This window comes from Oncorhynchus gorbuscha, linkage group LG14, assembly GCF_021184085.1.
Source record: "Oncorhynchus gorbuscha isolate QuinsamMale2020 ecotype Even-year linkage group LG14, OgorEven_v1.0, whole genome shotgun sequence".
In the NCBI taxonomy this organism is placed as follows: domain Eukaryota; kingdom Metazoa; phylum Chordata; class Actinopteri; order Salmoniformes; family Salmonidae; genus Oncorhynchus; species Oncorhynchus gorbuscha.
Window position 1 is genome coordinate 36903673 of NC_060186.1, and position 18234 is coordinate 36921906.

The 18234-nt window shown below is 42.3% G+C and overlaps 1 protein-coding gene across 1 annotated transcript in view; it reads right to left on the bottom strand.

Annotated features, from left to right (window-relative positions):
• Positions 1-12912, bottom strand: part of kidins220b (kinase D-interacting substrate 220b) — a 30402-nt gene extending 17490 nt beyond the window's left edge. Inside the window, 14 exon segments of the mRNA XM_046297925.1 lie at positions 179-343; positions 590-637; positions 640-766; positions 928-1026; positions 1131-1229; positions 2662-2760; positions 2874-3071; positions 3775-3873; positions 4010-4111; positions 4578-4676; positions 7973-8071; positions 8274-8372; positions 8665-8829; positions 12723-12912. Of these exon segments, the coding sequence (XP_046153881.1) occupies positions 179-343; positions 590-637; positions 640-766; positions 928-1026; positions 1131-1229; positions 2662-2760; positions 2874-3071; positions 3775-3873; positions 4010-4111; positions 4578-4676; positions 7973-8071; positions 8274-8372; positions 8665-8796 (1465 nt within the window). The 5' untranslated portion in view covers positions 8797-8829; positions 12723-12912.
• Between the last annotated feature and the right edge of the window lie 5322 nt (positions 12913-18234).

Here is an 18234-nt window from a genome sequence, read left to right on the forward strand (position 1 = left end):
GGTAGGGTTTTGTTTCGAAGGATGCATGGCTCACGGCCTTCGCATCTCCCGAGTCCGTACGGGAGTTGCAGCAATGAGACAAGACAGTAACTACTAACAATTGGATACCACGAAATTGGGGAGAAAAAGGGGGTAAAAAAATAATAATTATACTCTTAATTCTGTTTTAGTTCCTTACCTTCCAGTTTCTTGAGCAGGAAGGACTTGCCGCTGCCCCACTGGGCGTACAAGCCCACACAGATGGGTGGCTGCATGGTGGGCTCACTGAGGATGTCTGCCAGGGCACTGCTGTACAGGTCATAACCCAGCATGTCTCCGTCAGACTCAGTAGGGGACAGGTGGCCTTGGAGGGGACAGAGACAGACGGGAATGAGGTTACTTACAACTCTACAATATCTACATTATTTACCGTTTATTTGGTTACAAGTCTACAATATTTATATTAGGTAATATTGTCAGAGAACAGTGGCTAAAATGTGACTCCCAGTCTTAGCGACTCCATCACACAGGTAACGTCCTTTATGGTGTTCTACTAGATTTCCACCGCCGAAAGTCACTAACCGAGCTTCTGGAGAGAAAGGATACTCACGGGCTCCAAAGATCTGGGTGAGGATGCTCTTCTGGTGGCTGCAGTCATGTTGTAGGGCGTCTCGCCGGCCTTGTTGGGCCGGTACAGCAGGCGGCCATCTTTCGGGTTACGGAGGAGGAGCTCCGCCAGCCTGCGGCTCCGGCCACGTATGGCGATGTGGAGAGGGGTGTCACCTCTCTAGCGGGAGACAGGTAGGATCAGACTTCTATCTACATAACTTGTGTCTTTTTGACATTCTGTGTGCCATGTATATGGTTTATTATACATTACATATGGACGGCAATAGATTATTCTACAGGTCGTTCGGAAGCTAGGTTAAATGGCTAAATATCTTGTACCTTATCCACAGCTGACACCTTGGCTCCTTTGTCCAGCAGAAGCTCCACTATGTCAATATTCCTCATTTTAATGGCCTTGATCAGAGGGCTCTCTGAATCCTGAGACAGAAAAACACATGATTATGGTTTGGAGAACAGTGACTACAGTAGGTGGCTGTGTATGTGTCTGGGTTGTCACATAGTGAAATATGGTTGCCTCTTACCTTGGTGCAGGTCTCCGTGTCGGGGTTGCACTGAAGGATATCTCTCACCATGGTGGCATTGCCTTTCTCCACGGCCCAGTACAAGGCTGTCTTGTTATCCTACGAGAGGTCAAAATGTATTGTTGTAAGGCAGTCGAGGTGAATTGTATGTACCTTCTTCTATAATGTAGTACTGTGTGTCTCCATCTCAAATGGCATACCATCCCCTAAATAGTGCAGATTCCCGATGGGCCCTGGTCAACAGTAGTCCACTATATAGGGCAGCCTTTATTTAAGTATGGGTTTGGGTCGCGATGTGTCAGAGTAAATGTATAATTATTTGATTAATTACTGGAATTGATTTGGCCAAGTGCAACTGCGCAATCTGTTCAGTGCACTCTCTGCTTAGCAGCTGTGTCTCTGGTCAGTTTGGTAGCAGCGCGAGTGGGAGGGAGAGTGCGTGTGCTTCGTGGTTTGCCGGATGTTTTTTGGGCAGATTTCTTGAAGATCAGTCTGCGACCCACACGATGCAGCGTTGTCGTTCAGCACTAGATGATGCGCTGTCAGCCACTGACTTGTCATTCCCACTCGCCATTGAATGGACTCAAGCTAGCCACGAGTTCTGACTGAGCGCAATCATCACGAAGCGCAAATACAGCGATGAGTTCTCTCTCTTGGTTTCACAGACATTTTGAGAAATAACGAAGAGCGCCCACAATGTGTTTTGTGTGGGGAAGTGCTTCGTAAATGAGTCTCTCAAAATTAACAAATTAAATGACACACCCTGACCAAACATCCACAGCATGAAGTTAAATCAGGGAGTTACTTCAGGAAACAGTGCTTCGACGGTGGAAGAGTAAGTCAGTTAGCAAAGCATTGTTGTCATTTTATAACAGGTGATGGATGACAAGCAGAAATAAGGGAGTATTATCTCTGACAGTAGTCGATGTGAGTTTCTCTTTCAAACAATCCCCATGTACACAGCTAATAGCCAGCTAGCTAACGTCAACTTTAGCCAAAGCAAGCTAGCTAGATACTGATAGTGCAACCCTAAGTAACAGTACCTATACAGTAAGATGAACAGTAGGCCAGACCATTTTTCATCTGTACTGTTACTTAGGGTTGCACTATCAGAAACTCAGCCTGTGTGTGTGTGTTCTGTTATACATCTGTGTGATGTGATCAATCAGTTTATTCTGGTTCAGAATGATAACGCTTTCTTGTATTTTAACAACGACAGTTACAACCGAGACAGATATATAAGAGAGTTTTTAAATGGGAAAAATAAACATGAATAGCTATTTATATGGGTATTTTATTGTTATTTGTTTCTGTCTACATTGCATTTGTTTTAGGCATAAGAGCAATATAATGTACCAATATGTACGTATAGTTGCATGTTTTCATAAGCTTGGGTCCCCGAAAAACACAGAATTTCTCATTTGGGTTCCAGGCTGAAAAAGTTGAATAACCTCTGATATAGGATACAGGGTGCAATTTTCGATGCACGGTATGAGACTTATCTGAAGTAGTTAGGTGTCAGACTCATTACCTGTCCTCTGATGTCGATATCAGCATATTTGTGCAGCAGAGCCCTCACTATCTCCACATGGCCTCCTCTCACTGCCCCGATAAGCACCGTGTCTCCACTCTGTACAACACACACACACACAATAGGTCACCATACAGCATACACACTACATCCACATCTCAATACAGCACCTATAATACAAAATATGTGTCTGTGTGTGCTCCTTTGCTCACTCTGTCTGGTATGTTGACGTAGGTGCCAGCGTCCAGCAGGTCCTGTACTATCTCAGTGTAGCCCTCCTTGGCAGCGATCATCAGCGCTGTGTTTCCGTCCTTTTCCGTCATGTTCACGTTAGGGTTCCTCTTCAGAAGCTCCTTCACCACCTCAGTGAAACCTCCCTTCACTGCCACAATCAGAGCTGTCATCGAGTTCTACAAGGGGTGGGATGGAGAGAGGGAGGGAGGGAATGAGGGACAGTGGAAAGAGAGAGGGGGTGCAGAACAAAAGGGAGAAAAGAGAGACAGAGGAGGACAGGAAAGAGATGAGGAGTAGAGAGAGCCGTGTGATAACGATGATAGTAAATCAATCCAGAGTAACTACGCTTAATGTACAAAGCAGTTCTCTAGGACTTTAAGCAGATGATAAAACAGTGAGAGGTGTAGACCGGAGGGATGTTGAGAGACAGACCCTCAGTCTGCTGCTCTCTCCCTCCGCTGAGACTGACCATCAGATGCAGGCACCGTCAGCCCAGTAAAATGAAAAGCAAATTATTTAAATGTGTGCTCACTCAGCTGTGCCTCACAAGTAATACAACAATGTATCTATTACCAATGTGATCACACAGCCTATATCAAATTTTGAAATATAATTTTAAAAAATGTCCTGAACCTCAATGCATTGGCAGGTAAATTCAAGCAAAGCCAATATGCAGCGATAATGTATTGGGCCTATAGCTTACTGCACAAACCTCATTGCTACAGTACTGTTTTTAATTGGTTAATGTTGCATAGGCTTACGTTTTTTTAGTCATGTTAATTTAAAAAATCAGAGCGGTAGATCGGCATGCATTTTGACTCAGAAAGTGATCTTGACTCAGAAAAGGTTGGTGACCACTGGTGTAGATTGCAGACATACCGCCCCCTCCTGGTCGACATCGGCTCCGTTCTCCAGCAGGTGCATCACACAGTCAAAATGGCCCTTCCTGGCTGCCCAGATCAGAGGGGTAGTGCCGTACTGAGAGAGGGAAAGACACACACACACACACACAGTTATCAATACTGGCACAGGTCACTATTTCTGGCCAAACTGGGCCACCACTAACCCAAAGGTTGGCATTGCCCAGCCAATGTTGCCCAATCTGTTGTCTCACCTTGTCAGAGCAGTTGACCTTGGCTCCATTTTCCAGCAGGACCTGCACGATCTCAGCATGACCTCTGCCTGCTGCCCAGATGATGGGGTACACACTGTATTGCTGATGGCAGAGAGAGCGCGAAAAAGAGACTTAGTGAGTCCCAAATGGCACCCTACACAGTGCGCTACTTTTGGATGTATCACCCTATGTATAATACATGGGGAATAGTGTATCCCTCTTCACCCATAAATATGTGTATAATACTTGGGGAATAGCCATGAATTAAAGGCCGCCCACAGGAGGGAATGCAGTCCAGAGGTGTGGTTGTTTCCAGGAGCATGGGGGTAATGGAGTCTGATACGTTGGAAGTTATGGATAACAAGATGGACGCGTGCCTCCTGGGCCCCACCACCTCTGGTGCCTTTGGTTTCTGTTGTGTTATTTGGTATGTTTTATATTCATTATTGAGGGAAAGTGCCATGTTCTACCAACTGAGCCAAACGGGACCACTAACAGTAGGTTGCTCTGGAGAAGATCATCTGCTAAATGACTCAAATGTCTGAGACGGGTCATGTTGACTGCTCACCTGTCCAGTAGTGTTGGGGTTGGCTCCGTGGTCAAGGAGAACCTTGGTTACCTCCACGCGGCCCTTGTAGGCAGTCCACATCAGGGCCGTCCAGCCTCCCTTACAGAACACCAAACACACAACCTCAATTGCTGTACAAAAACATTCCCTGCACACATTACAGTACCTTTAGGGCTTTGCACACAAAACATTACAAACCTAGCCTGTACATTGGAAAGCATGTTAATTGAATAGTTGTGTGTTTTTGTAGAAAAAAGAAGGTAGGGAAGTGATTCTAAGGTACACAACAGAGGCCGGCCGATTAATCAGCATGGCCGATTAATTAGGGCCGATTTCAAGTTTTCAAAACAATCGGTAATCATCGTTTTTGGACGCCGATTACACTGCAATCGACGAGGAGACTGCGCGACCACCTGTTACACGAGTGCTGCAAGGAGCCACGGTAAGTTGCTAGCTAGCATTAAACTTATCTTACAAAAAACAATCAAACTACACATGGTTGACAATATTACTAGTTTAACTAGCTGCTCCTGCATTGCACATAATCAATTAGATTGCCTGTTAATCTATCATCGAATCATAGCCTACTTCACCAAACGGGTGATGATTGAACAAAATCACATTCGCGATAAAAGCACAATTGTTGCACCAATGTACCTAACCATAAGAACGTGAAATGTCAGAATAATAGTAGAGAGAATGATTTATTTCAGCTGTTATTTCTTTCATCACATTCCCAGTGGGTCAGAAGTTTACATACACTCAATTAGTATTTGGTAGCATTGCCTTTAAATTGTTTAACTTGGGTCAAACGTTTTGGGTAGCCTTCCACAAGCTTCCCACAATAAGTTGGGTGAATTTTGGCCCATGAATTTTGGACAGAGCTGGTGTAACCGATTCAGGTATGTAGGCCTCCTTGCCCACACATTTTCAGTTCTGCCCACAAATGTTCTATAGGATTGAGGTCAGGGCTTTGTGATGGCCACTCCAATAACTTGACTTGGTTGTCCTTAAGCCATTTTGCCACAACTTTGGAAGTATGCTTGGGGTCATTGTCCATTTGGAAGACCCATTCGCAACGAAGCTTTAACTTGAGATGTTGCTTCAATATATCCACATAATTTCCCCCCCTCATGATGCCATCTATTTGATTAAGTGCACCAGTCCCTCCTGCAGCAAAGCACCCCCACAACATGATGCTGCCACCGCCGTGCTTCACGGTTGGGATGGTGTTCTTCAGCCTGCAAGCCTCCCCCTTATTCCTCCAAACATATTGATGGTCATTATGGCCAAACAGTTCTATTTTTGTTTCATCAGACCAGAGGACATTTCTCCAAAAAGTACAAACTTTGTACCCACGTGTAGTTGCAAACCGTAGTCTGGCTTTTTATGGCGGTTTTGGAGCAGTGGCTTCTTCCTTGCTGAGCAGCCTTTCAGGTAATGTCAATATAGGACGGGTGCACTTCATATATAGATACTTTTGTACCTTTTTCCTCCAGCATCTTCACAAGGTCCTTTGCTGTTGTTCTGGGATCGATTTGCACTTTTCGCACCATAGTACGTTCATCTCTAGGAGACAGAACGTGTCTCCTTCCTGAGCAGTATGACGGCTGCGTGGTCCCATGGTGTTTATACTTGCGCACTATTGTTTGTACAGATGGACGTGGTACCTTCAGGCGTTTGGAAATTGCTCCCAAGGATTAACCAGACTTGTGGAGGTCTACAATTCTTGGCTGGCCTTGGCTGATTTCTTTTGATTTTCCCATGATGTCAAGCAAAGAGGCACTGAGTTTGAAGGTCGGCCTTGAAATTCATCCACGGGTACACATCCAATTGATTCAAATGACGTCATTTAGCCTATCAGGAGCTTCTAAAACCATGACATCATTTTCTGGAATTTTCCAAGCTGTTTAAAGGAACAGTCAATTTAGTGTATGTAAACTTCTGACCCACAGGAATTGTGATACAGTGAATTAACAATTGTTGGAAAAATGACTTGTGTCATGCACAAAGTAGATTTCCTAACCGACAAGAAATGTATGGAGGGGTTGAAAAATGAGTTTTAATGACTCCAACCTAAGTGTATGTAAACTTCCGACTTCAACTGTAGTTTTGAAAAAATTCATGTTAGCAGGCAATATTAACTTGGGAAATTGTGTCACTTCTCTTGCGTTCAGTGCAAGCAGAGTCAGAGTATATGCAGCAGTTTGGGCCGCCTGGCTCATTGCGAACTGTGTGAAGACCATTTCTTCCTAACAAAGACCGTAATTAATTTGCCAGAATTTTACATAATTATGACATAACATTGAATGTTGTGCAATGTAACAGCAATATTTAGACTTAGGGTTGCCACCCGTTCGATAAAAGGGAACGGTTCCGTATTTCACTGAAATAAACGTTTTGTTTTCGAAATGATAGATTTCGGATTTGACCATATTAATGACCTAAGGCTCGTATTTCTGTATGATAGTTTTATTGTGATTTGATATTTGATAGAGCAGTCTGACTGAGCGGTGGTAGGCAGCAGCAGGCTCGTAAGCATTCATTCAAACAGCACTTTCCTGCGTTTGCCAGCAGCTCTTCGCAATGCTTGAAGCCCAGCACTGTTTATGACTGGCAATACTATAGTGCCTATAACAACATCCAATAGTCAAAGGTATATGAAATACAAATGGTATAGAGAGAAATAGTCCTATAATAACTACAACCTAAAACTTCTTAACTGAGAATATTGAAGACTCATGTTAAAAGGAACCACCAGCTTTCATATGTTCTCATGTTCTGAGCAAGGAACGTAAATGTTAGCTTTTTTACATGGCACATATTGCACTTTTACTTTCTTCTCCAACACTATGTTTTTGCATTATTTAAACCAAATTGAACATGTTTCATTATTTGATTTTATTTATGCATTATATTAAGTTACAATAAAAGTGTTCATTCAGTATTGTTGTAATTGTCATTGTTACAAATATATATACAAATTTATTTAAAATATAATATATATTTTTTTTTATTTTATAAAATAAAAAATATATTAATTGGCTGATTAATTGGATTCTGCTTTTTTGGTCCTCCAATAATCCGTATCGGCGTTGAAAAATCAGAATCGGTCCACCTCTGGTACACAATAGTGGATTTTGGTAGACAGAAGGTGCTCTTTGGTAACAGGGGTAAATTGGTTATCAAAAAGATAGGAGGACCAAGGCACTCTTCATATAATTAATTAAAAGGCCTTTATTTCTATGGCATGTTCAATGGAAACAAAGACTAAAAACTTTATTGAAAGTACTAACTGAAGTGGACTGAACAAGCATACAAATCAAGTTTATACAATCACCAACACATTACAGTTATTACTGATTGTGGCCTGTTGAACTGACTGAGTGTCTCACCATGTCTCTGTGTTCCATGTAAGCACTGCTTTCTAGCAGCTCCTTCACCACATCTACATGGCCCTCCTTAGCAGCACAGATCAGAGCAGACCAGCAGTCCTGAGGAAAGGAGAATACCACATCACATCCTACCGGTCACCATGGAAACAGGGAGACGACCATGACTACGTTACAATAGAGACCTCAGGCAAAGTTCACAGTGATTGGCACATTCCCAATGACTGTCATACTGAACTGAATGTATTCATGTTGGCCTTGAAATGAACGTGTGTGTGTTTATCCATTGAGCTCTCCTACTCACCACATCGTCCAGGTTAACGTTGGCTCCTCTCCTGATGAGCTCCTGTACTATCTCAATACTGCCCTGCTCTGAAGCCAGCATCAGGGGTGTCTGCCCATTCTGTTAGGGAGGGGGCAAAGGCAAGCAATTAGAAAGACCTAACACAATGAATGATCTCTCTTTATACAGTAATAGACCCCATCTTCATTAGACCAAATGTATTAGACTGTGTTTCCCAAATGGAACCCTATTCTGTATATAGGGCACTACTTTTGAGTAGGACCCATAGAACCTTGGTCAAAAGTAGCACACTACAAGGTGATAGGGTACCAGTTAGAACACAGCCTATATATAATAACTATAGCTATATTAGTAGACCTGTAGACCTATTAGATAGTATGAGGATACTCACGTCACTCCTGCCGTCCACCTCCTTGAACTTGTCCAGGTGGGCCTTGAGTGCTGCCAGGTTCTCCTCCTCCACGTAGCTGAAGAGGTTCTGGATGGCCAGAGAGGTCATCTTGATGGAGGTGGTGGTGTCCATGGCTGCAGCTACTTCTCCTCACCCCCACTGCACCTGCATGGAGAGAGATCATAGAAATAGACCGCTTCACTTCAATGCGTACACTCAAAATGGCTGCCAAACCACCCATTATGGCATAATTGACTCCAATGGGAACCCCCGTTCTACTCATTCTAGTTCTGTGGAAGAAAGACAGGATAGTAGTCATGGGAAGCTAACAAAAACGTAATAAACACAATATATAGCTTAGCACCAATAACAGCAACATACATGATTTTCCCCTCACTTGTTATAGGCTACCTTTCATTTATAAAAAGGCTAGACTATATCTATATTTTTATATAAAAAGCAGTGTGAAACAGTGACCATAGAAATATAATTAATAGAATGTGCTTGGAACCGCTAACAATGGGGAGCTTCATTCTAATTCTATGGTGGGTGGTGACCATGTGAGATGGAGATATAACAGAGCACATAGCCTAGTTATCTGACCCTGGCAGGCAGCCAGTGGGTCGACTCACTCCAGTGCTACCTGGCCCAGGCCTAGCTATCTCCTGGCAGATGCAAGCAATATCACACTCAGAGACTCAAGACCCATCACTCACTACTTTGATGACAGGATTTTCACCCAGGCAGTCACAGCAGGAAGAGTTGAAAGAGATGTTTGCTTGGTTTATTCAAGTTCTCCTGGCTGCTATCATCATCTGCCATTAATGTATTTTCTCACTCAGAGAATAGCCTCTGCTTGGAAATGCATACAGTCTTCTTCCTATTTTACCGGCACACAAAATGGTAGCTAGTCTAAATTTTGTTTTTTAGTTCTCAAAGCATGTGCCGTTATTAGTCCTGGGCTATATAAATTGTTATTACAATGTTATTATCCATAGAAAAAAGATATACAGTAGCCTAAGTCATACTAGAAATTCACGGGTAACACACCAATGGCATAGAAAATATTACAATCCCAAAATATATAAATGAAAACCAACAGTGCATGTTCACAACTTACTTACCCTATTCACAGGCTCTTTGGGGAAGACATTAGGCTAGGTAGGCAACAGGCCTAAGTGATTTATCTTCCTGGCCTACCCATTAAGACAAGTTAATTAATCATCATGCATTATTAGGGCTGTGGCGGTCATCGATTTCTGAATGATGCCAAATGACAGCGGTCTCCGTAATAACCGTTCGAATAGCGGTCACCTCTCCTCTGCTCCTGACTGCAGTCATGTTTAGATGAGTACAGCTTATATCAAATTCACATCAATTAGCGTTTTTTTTTTCTTATGTCAATTAGGGAATTTTTGTAGTCAGAATTTTATTGTTTAACGCTTATGATGTTTATTTTCTTTTCATGATGGTCTTCATCCATAACCGTCGTTACGCGGTTATTCGGTAATTGTGCCAGCGCTATCCATAATGTACTCTCTCCATAAAACTGGTCAGTTTTATTACACTAACTATATACCTATCCGACACAATACAGACAATTCAGCCAGCCAAGCCTACAGTGTACAATGTAACCTTAAAATGCATGGCAGGGCGCAATTAATCAAGGCTCAAAAATGAACCCATTCTGTATGACATGAAACAATGTCTAGATTAACCAGCCTGGCAGTGCTGGCAGGCTGACAGCCAGTAAAGAAAGCATTCCTTCCATCACCACAGAGAGAGCACAGCACAAGCCCTCCTGCACTCACACACAAACACCCTCCAGCATTCCACCACACAACACCCAGGGCCTGTTGCAGCAACAGTAACACAACAGCTGAAAGCAGCCACAAAGAATAGAAAATAGAGGCAAGGCAGCCAGCAAAACATCAAAACACATCACCGTGTGCTGCATTGCTGCCAATACCGTTAACCTGTCGGCTGTCGCACACAGACAGAAGACAAGGCACAATTATTACAATGTTACAACCATGCAATCTTACCTATGGGAATAACAGGCCTACTGTTCTCTATGTGGGTTATTTTTGGCTACTCTCGTTTCGCTCTGTAACTTTTGTCTCCACATACAGCGGTCCTGGCTAAACCTATTGACTAGGCTATTATCCCTGGCTGTGGCTGCTGATATTGAATTATGTATGAGAATGAGATACCACTCAGCCTCTCTGGCACATGCTCAGAGGACATAGCACAGTGGAGAAAACAGGCCCAATATAGGCCAGTGGTACCACTGAGCTAGAGAGTATAATATCAATCAAATAAATGTATTTTATAAAGCCCTTATTACTTAATCAGTTGGTAACGTCAATACTATGATGTAGGCCTAGTTGTGAGGATGGTTTGAACCGTTAAGACCTTCCTGTCTATCTGTGGTATACAACGAATAGCCTATTTGTCACGTGTGCTCCCTCTCCGGACTCTAGGTCACAAGGCTGCTCGTTATGGCGCACACCCGTCACCATCGTTACGCGCACCTGCGTGTCTTCAGACTCACCCCAGGCGTTATTGTTTCTGTATTATGTCTGTGTGCTGTTAGTGTTTCTTGTCTTGTATTATGTTGCGTTTATTTATTAAAACACGCACTCCCTGAACTTGTTTCCCAACTCTCAGCACACATCATTACACTATAGCCCTAATTGGACATTGTACAGTATCTGTGGTATGCAGAGGATCAGGGGTTGTGTTAAAAGCAGAATTGTGTGTTTTCAAGCAAAGAAAATTATTAAATGCATAAGAAATATCTTGCTGCACTTCTCTCTCAGTCCTTTTGTCAGTCTAGCCTACATTTTTTTCTGGGAAAATGGATGATTAACTTAAAAGCATTAGGAAATGTAGCTGCCTATTTTCTTTCTATGATTAAAAAAAAGACCTAAATTTGCTTACAGTGAAAAAGCAAGTTGTGGCCGATAGCCAAATTGCGTTGCACTTATGTTGTCATCTGATAAAAATGAAGCTATTTTCTTCCGAATGTGTTGCATGTTATGTGAAGTACAAATATAGTTGCATACCCCTGATCCCTCTATGATGAAAAAAAACACTTGACTTTCAATATAAAATACAGGTGAAATAGTTTAAAATACAGGTGAAATGATTTTAATTTACATTGATTAGTGCTCTAAATGAGACCTCTGGAGAATATAGAAGGAATATGACTGCTTTTAAACTGGCAGCACAATTCTAATATATTTTTTTAATGTATTGGTCTTTTGATTAATCAATTCAGCTCACAAAAAGAGCTGACGTGAAAAGATCTGATGTGATTGGTCAAAAGACCAAATAGTCGAAAAAAGATCAGAATTGGCTGATGTGAACGCAGCCAGGCTAGTCTATCAATGCGAATCTTGAACGTTTAACCAACTGCAGTGTTTCTGTATGCTGTATCTATTTATGTTTTGTGCTTCTCTGTCCCGAAAACAAAAGTACTGCAGAGTAATCATAGAGAAATTACATATGCTTGGAAAGTACCTCAAAATAACTTAAAATAATAATGCAAGTTTTGGAAATTAGAGATTTACATAAATTATGTTTTTGTTTATGTGCGACACCACTTGTTGTATTGATACGATGCATCCGGATGTATCAAAAATGACTCGTTCGACCAATAGGGGCTAGCTAATTTCAATTTCCAACAACATTTAGATCGAGTGTATCTCGAAACGATCTATTTATCCCTATCGAATGTTAACGTTAGCTACCTAAACCATCGAATGGTAGCTTAGCGCGCTCTCGCGCTAACATCTTCTAAAATAAAATAAATAGCTAGCTTTTCGTTCTTGACTGCGACCATTATTGATTGCTGTATTTTTAATAAATGTCAATGACCGTAATTAGTTGATAACATTTGTTTGACAGCGAATATGACATTTGCTAAACGGCCAGATCTCAAACAAGAGAACATTCTGAACTGCTCGAGCTGTCATGTCAATTGAACGGCATCGATCAAAGGAGGACGCATTTTGATGTTCGTACGTGGGAAATGGCGATTCTCAGTCACATACCTCTGGAGTAAAACGTCTATAAATGTTCCACACTTCGGTGTTGTCGTCTCAATCCTCGATGTATATGCTTGTAAAGGCTCACGGGCTATTTATTCCCCATCCTCGACAACAGCCATTTTAGTGGACCAGAAAAATAGCAAGTAAGGGTGGTTTCCTCACTGTTCGTCAACTCATCCTCCCCGCCTACAAAACTGTGACGTATGGGAGCTCTGAGAAGAAAATGTTGGAAAGATGCGGGGTCGATACTGTACAAGCTGAATTAGCCATTTACCAAAACTGAAATTTCAAAAATGATCATATCTTATTAACTGACTAGGAAATATTTCATATTATGTCAAAGCTTTTTGTGTGTGTGTTTTGGATATGTTACACATTCCAGGTTATTGCTCTCATAAATTCCCCTTTTTGGTATCACATTCACTCTCGACCCTAATTTACGAAGGAGCTGCAGTTGTGTTGTGAGGAAAATAACACATAACTACTAGATAGCAGCATTACTCAATGGTATCTGAAGGCAGTGTATAGGTTTATTCACCTGGCAGAAATATTCAATAGCTTCTGATGACCTACACTGACTATGACTAGGTTTCCATCCAATTGGCGACAAGATTTTCATGCAAATATTCTAGAATCTATGGAAGTGAATAGAGGGCATATGAATAAAAAAAAATACATGTCCCTTGTTATGTCGAGATCACAATTTATTTTTCTCATGATCACTACATAACAAAATATAACAATTTTCTCGTGATCATGACAACAAAATGTTTTGTCGAGATCACGAGATAATCAAAAGTAGCACTTGTTCAGTTGCACGATAACCACCTCATCAAGGATCCCTGTGTTTGCAATTATCGCAGTGTGCTCGTGGGGCATTAAGCCCTGAACATGCCTAACAGGCAGCTCTGTCTCCAAGGCCGTGTGCAGCACCCAAAACCACAGCCAATCGCAGCTAACTTGTCTACTCTTGTGTGCTAGCTAGTTAGCTAGATAGTCTTGTTAGCCAGCTTGTTATGTATGCTGGTTGTTAGCTTACATAATTTATATGTGTATAATTTTAAGAGACACCATGTTTTGTGGGTAATATTTACATTTTACGGTGGGTGAGCTCCATTCCAGACAGGCTGATCAGATTATATTTCAGCCTCAGGGGCTGTTGGGCATTCACTCACTGCTGTACAATGTTGGAAAAATTCAAGTGTGCTACGAAATGAATGTCAAAACGTAGTTTTCTTTGCCTTATGTCTTTATACATTACATAGAATGAATCATTAGATTGTTCTCTACAATATTATAACCTTAATATACTTGTACTTGACAGTGTCGATGAAATAAGAACGTTGACTTGCTGTGCCCGTTCTTAAGTTTATTTAGACAGCGCCACTTGGTTGTCGCTCTTCCATATTTGCCGTTGTGAGGTTGTACTATTTGGAGGTGTTTTCACTGGTTGGACTAATCAAAATCAACTTGATATCTTCGCCATTTTCACCTCCAGATCCTAGGCTTTCAAAACAAATTTGATTGGTGCATACACATGTTAAGCAGATGTTTTTGCGGGTGTAGCGAAATGCTTGTGATTCTAGCTCCAACAGTGCAGTAATATCTAACAAGTAATGTCTAACAATTTAACATCAATACACAGAAATGTAAAATAATGTCAGAGCAGCATAGACTAAAATACAGTAGAATAGAATACAGTATATTCATATGAGATGAGTAGTGCAAAACATGTAAACATTATTAAAGTGGCCTGTGATTTCAAGTCTATGTATATAGGGCAAAAGCCTCTAAGGTGCTAGTGATGGCCTATAGTGGCTATATTCATTGCCTATATTGGCGATTCATCTCTGTTGAGAGGGGCTGTTTCTATGGTGATTTAAAGAGAAAGACTCAGAAATACACAATGAAAACAGAAACAGATTGTCTTCGCGGAGGGTGGGTATTGAAATTCAGTCTCTTAGCTTAGTAAATAAATATATATTTTTATCCTTATTTAGTTTTGTATTCAGCAGATTTCATTTAGAAAATGACCATGTTTTCACTCACGAACCTGCAACCACTAGTTAGCTTGTCAGTTGACGTTCAAAGTTAGCGCCGTTCTGCTGCAGAGCAGCATGTCAGAGTTCTATTGACCAGTGACCACTTTTGATCATGCCTATGATGACATTCCATTCACTCTAAACATGCTAAATTGTCTGTAACGTTTGCACCATATGGGAGAGACATGGGGTTTGACAATTGTTTTTCTGACAGAATTCTCTATTGAATGGACATATTTGTATAAACCTTGAATTAATTTATAATTTTATTGGTGAACACCCTAGAGGCTGATAAATCAGAATGCTTCCCTGTAGGCTGTTTCATAGGTAAGGCTCCTTGCAGTTAGATTACCTGTCAAAGTGCTTTATAGGCAGATACATATCTGATCCAGGGGGTGAGCTTTATTCCTGGCAGACTCTTTCATAGGTAAAGCTTCTTACAGACAGCCTACAAGGCAGCATCTTGACTTGTCAGCCTCTTAGGCTGCCATTGAATCTGATCAGCCTGCCAGGAATAAAGCACACCCACTCTCGATCATATACAGTCTTGGCCAAAAATATTGAGAATGACACAAATATTAATTTTCACGAAGTCTGCTGCCTCAGTTTGTATGATGGCAATTTGCATATACTCCAAAATGTTATGAAGAGTGATCAGAGTCCCTCTTTGCCATGCAAATGAACTGAATCCCCCAAAAATATTTCAACTGCATTTCAGCCATGCCACAAAAGGACCAGCTGACATCATTGTCAGTGATTCTCTTGTTAACACAGGTGTGTGTTGATGAGGACAAGGCTGGAGATCACTCTGTCATGCTGATTCAGTTCGAATAACAGACTGGAAGCTTCAAAAGTAGGGTGGTGCTTGGAATCATTGTTCTTCCTCTGTCAACCATGGTTTCCTGCAAGGAAACACGTGCCGTCATCATTGCTTTGCACAAAAAGGGTTTCACAGGCAAGGATATCTCAACTAACATCAAGGCGGTGGCCCGTTCCTGTAGGTTCATGCTCTACAACATCCGCAGAGTACGACCCTGCCTCACACAGGAAGCGGCGCAGGTCCTAATCCAGGCACTTGTCATCTCCCGTCTGGATTACTGCAACTCGCTGTTGGCTGGGCTCCCTGCCTGTGCCATTAAACCCCTACAACTCATCCAGAACGCCGCAGCCCGTCTAGTGTTCAACCTTCCCAAGTTCTCTCACGTCACCCCGCTCCTCCGCTCTCTCCACTGGCTTCCAGTTGAAGCTCGCATCCGCTACAAGACCATGGTGCTTGCCTACGGAGCTGTGAGGGGAACGGCACCTCAGTACCTCCAGGCTCTGATCAGGCCCTACACCCAAATAAGGGCACTGCGTTCATCCACCTCTGGCCTGCTCGCCTCCCTACCACTGAGGAAGTACAGTTCCCGCTCAGCTCAGTCAAAACTGTTCGCTGCTCTGGCTCCCCAATGGTGGAACAAACTCCCTCACGACGCCAGGACAGCGGAGTCAATCACCACCTTCCGGAGACACCTGAAACCCCACCTCTTTAAGGAATACCTAGGATAGGATAAAGTAATCCTTCTCACCCCCCCCCCCTTAAAATATTTAGATGCACTATTGTAAAGTGGTTGTTCCACTGGATGTCATAAGGTGAATGCACCAATTTGTAAGTCGCTCTGGATAAGAGTGTCTGCTAAATGACTTAAATGTAAATGTAAATGATATTGCTGCCAGTAAGATTGCACCTAAATCAACCATTTATCTGATCACCAAGAACTTCAAGGAGAGCGGTTCAATTGTTGTGAAGAAGGCTTCAGGGTGCCCAAGAAAGTCCAGCAAGCACCAGGACCGTCTCCTAAAGTTGATTCAGCTGCGGGATTGGGGCACCACCAGTACAGAGCTTGCTCAGGAATGGCAGCAGGCAGGTGTGAGTGCATCTGCACGCACAGTGAGGGAGACTTTTGGAGGATGGCCGGTGTCAAGAAGGACAGCAAAGAAGCCACTTCTCTCCAGGAAAACATCAGGGACAGACTGATATTCTGCAAGGGTACAGGGATTGGACTGCTGAGGACTGGGGTAAAGTAATTTTCTCTGATGAATCCCCTTTCCGATTGTTCGGGGCATCAGGAAAAAAGCTTGTCCGGAGAAGACAAGGTGAGAGCTACCATCAGTCCTGTGTCATACCAACAGTAAAACATCCTGAGAGCATTCATGTGTTGGGTTGGTTCTCAGCCAAGGGAGTGGGCTCACTCACAATTTTGCCTAACACAGCCATAAATAAAGAATGGTACCAACACATCCTCCGAGAGCAACTTCTCCCAACCATCAAGGGACAGTTTGATGATGAACATTGCCTTTTCCAGCATGATGTAGCACCTTGCCATAAGGCAAAAGTGATAACTAAGTTACTCGGGGAACAAAACATTGATATTTTGGGTCCATGGCCAGGAAACTCCCCAGACCTTAATCCCATTGAAAACTTGTGGTCAATCCTCAAGAGGCGGGTGGACAAACAATACCCACATATTCTGACAAACTCCAAGCATTGATTATGCAAGAATGGGCTGCTATCAGTCAGGATGTGGCCCAGAAGTGAATTGACAGCATGTCAGGGCTGATTGCAGAGGTCTTGAAAAAGAAGGGTCAACACTGCAAATTTTGACTCTGCATCAACTTCATGTAATTGTCAATAAAAGCCTTTGACACTTATGAAATGCTTGTAATTATACTTCAGTATTCCATAGTAAAAAAATATCTAAAGATACTGAAGCAGCAAACTTAGTGGAAATTAATATTTGTGTCATTCTCAAAACCTTTGGCCACGACTTACATACTTACTGCTAATCTGCCTGCAAGGAGCTTACCTATGAAACTGCCTTCAAGGCAGAATCCTGATTTATCCACCTCAAGCTCCAAGGCTGAAATTAAATCTAATCAGCCTGTTAGGAATGGATCTCCCACTCTGTAAATGTAAATATGCTATTATCCATAAATCATGAAGTGTCCCAATTACACTGTGTACAAAACATTAGGAAAAAAATGGGGTGCAACTCAATATTAGGAAGGTGTTCCTAATGTTTTGTGCACTCAGTGTATACATAACAGCTATGCAAGCGTATGCACACATGACTGTAAGTCGCTTTGGATAAAAGCGTCTGCTAAATGGCATATATTATTATTATATTACTAATAACCAGCAGAGATAACAAGCTAGCTAGCTCGCTCGCAAGACTAGCCAAGTTAGCTACGTTGTTGCTTGCATGCCATTGGCTGTGGTCTTGGGGGTGGCACACAGCCTAGGAGACAGCCTGTCAGGCATCGTTCAGGGTTTATGCCCCAGGACCTCTTAGTTCAAGTTAATGGACGTTTAACTTGCTTCCATTCTCATTTATAAACTGATAATGAGCTCCAAACACAAATGAAAGCATGATGTTAACATAAAATGTACCACCCCTTAGTGTAGCAATCAATAAAAATGAATGCTGATCCAC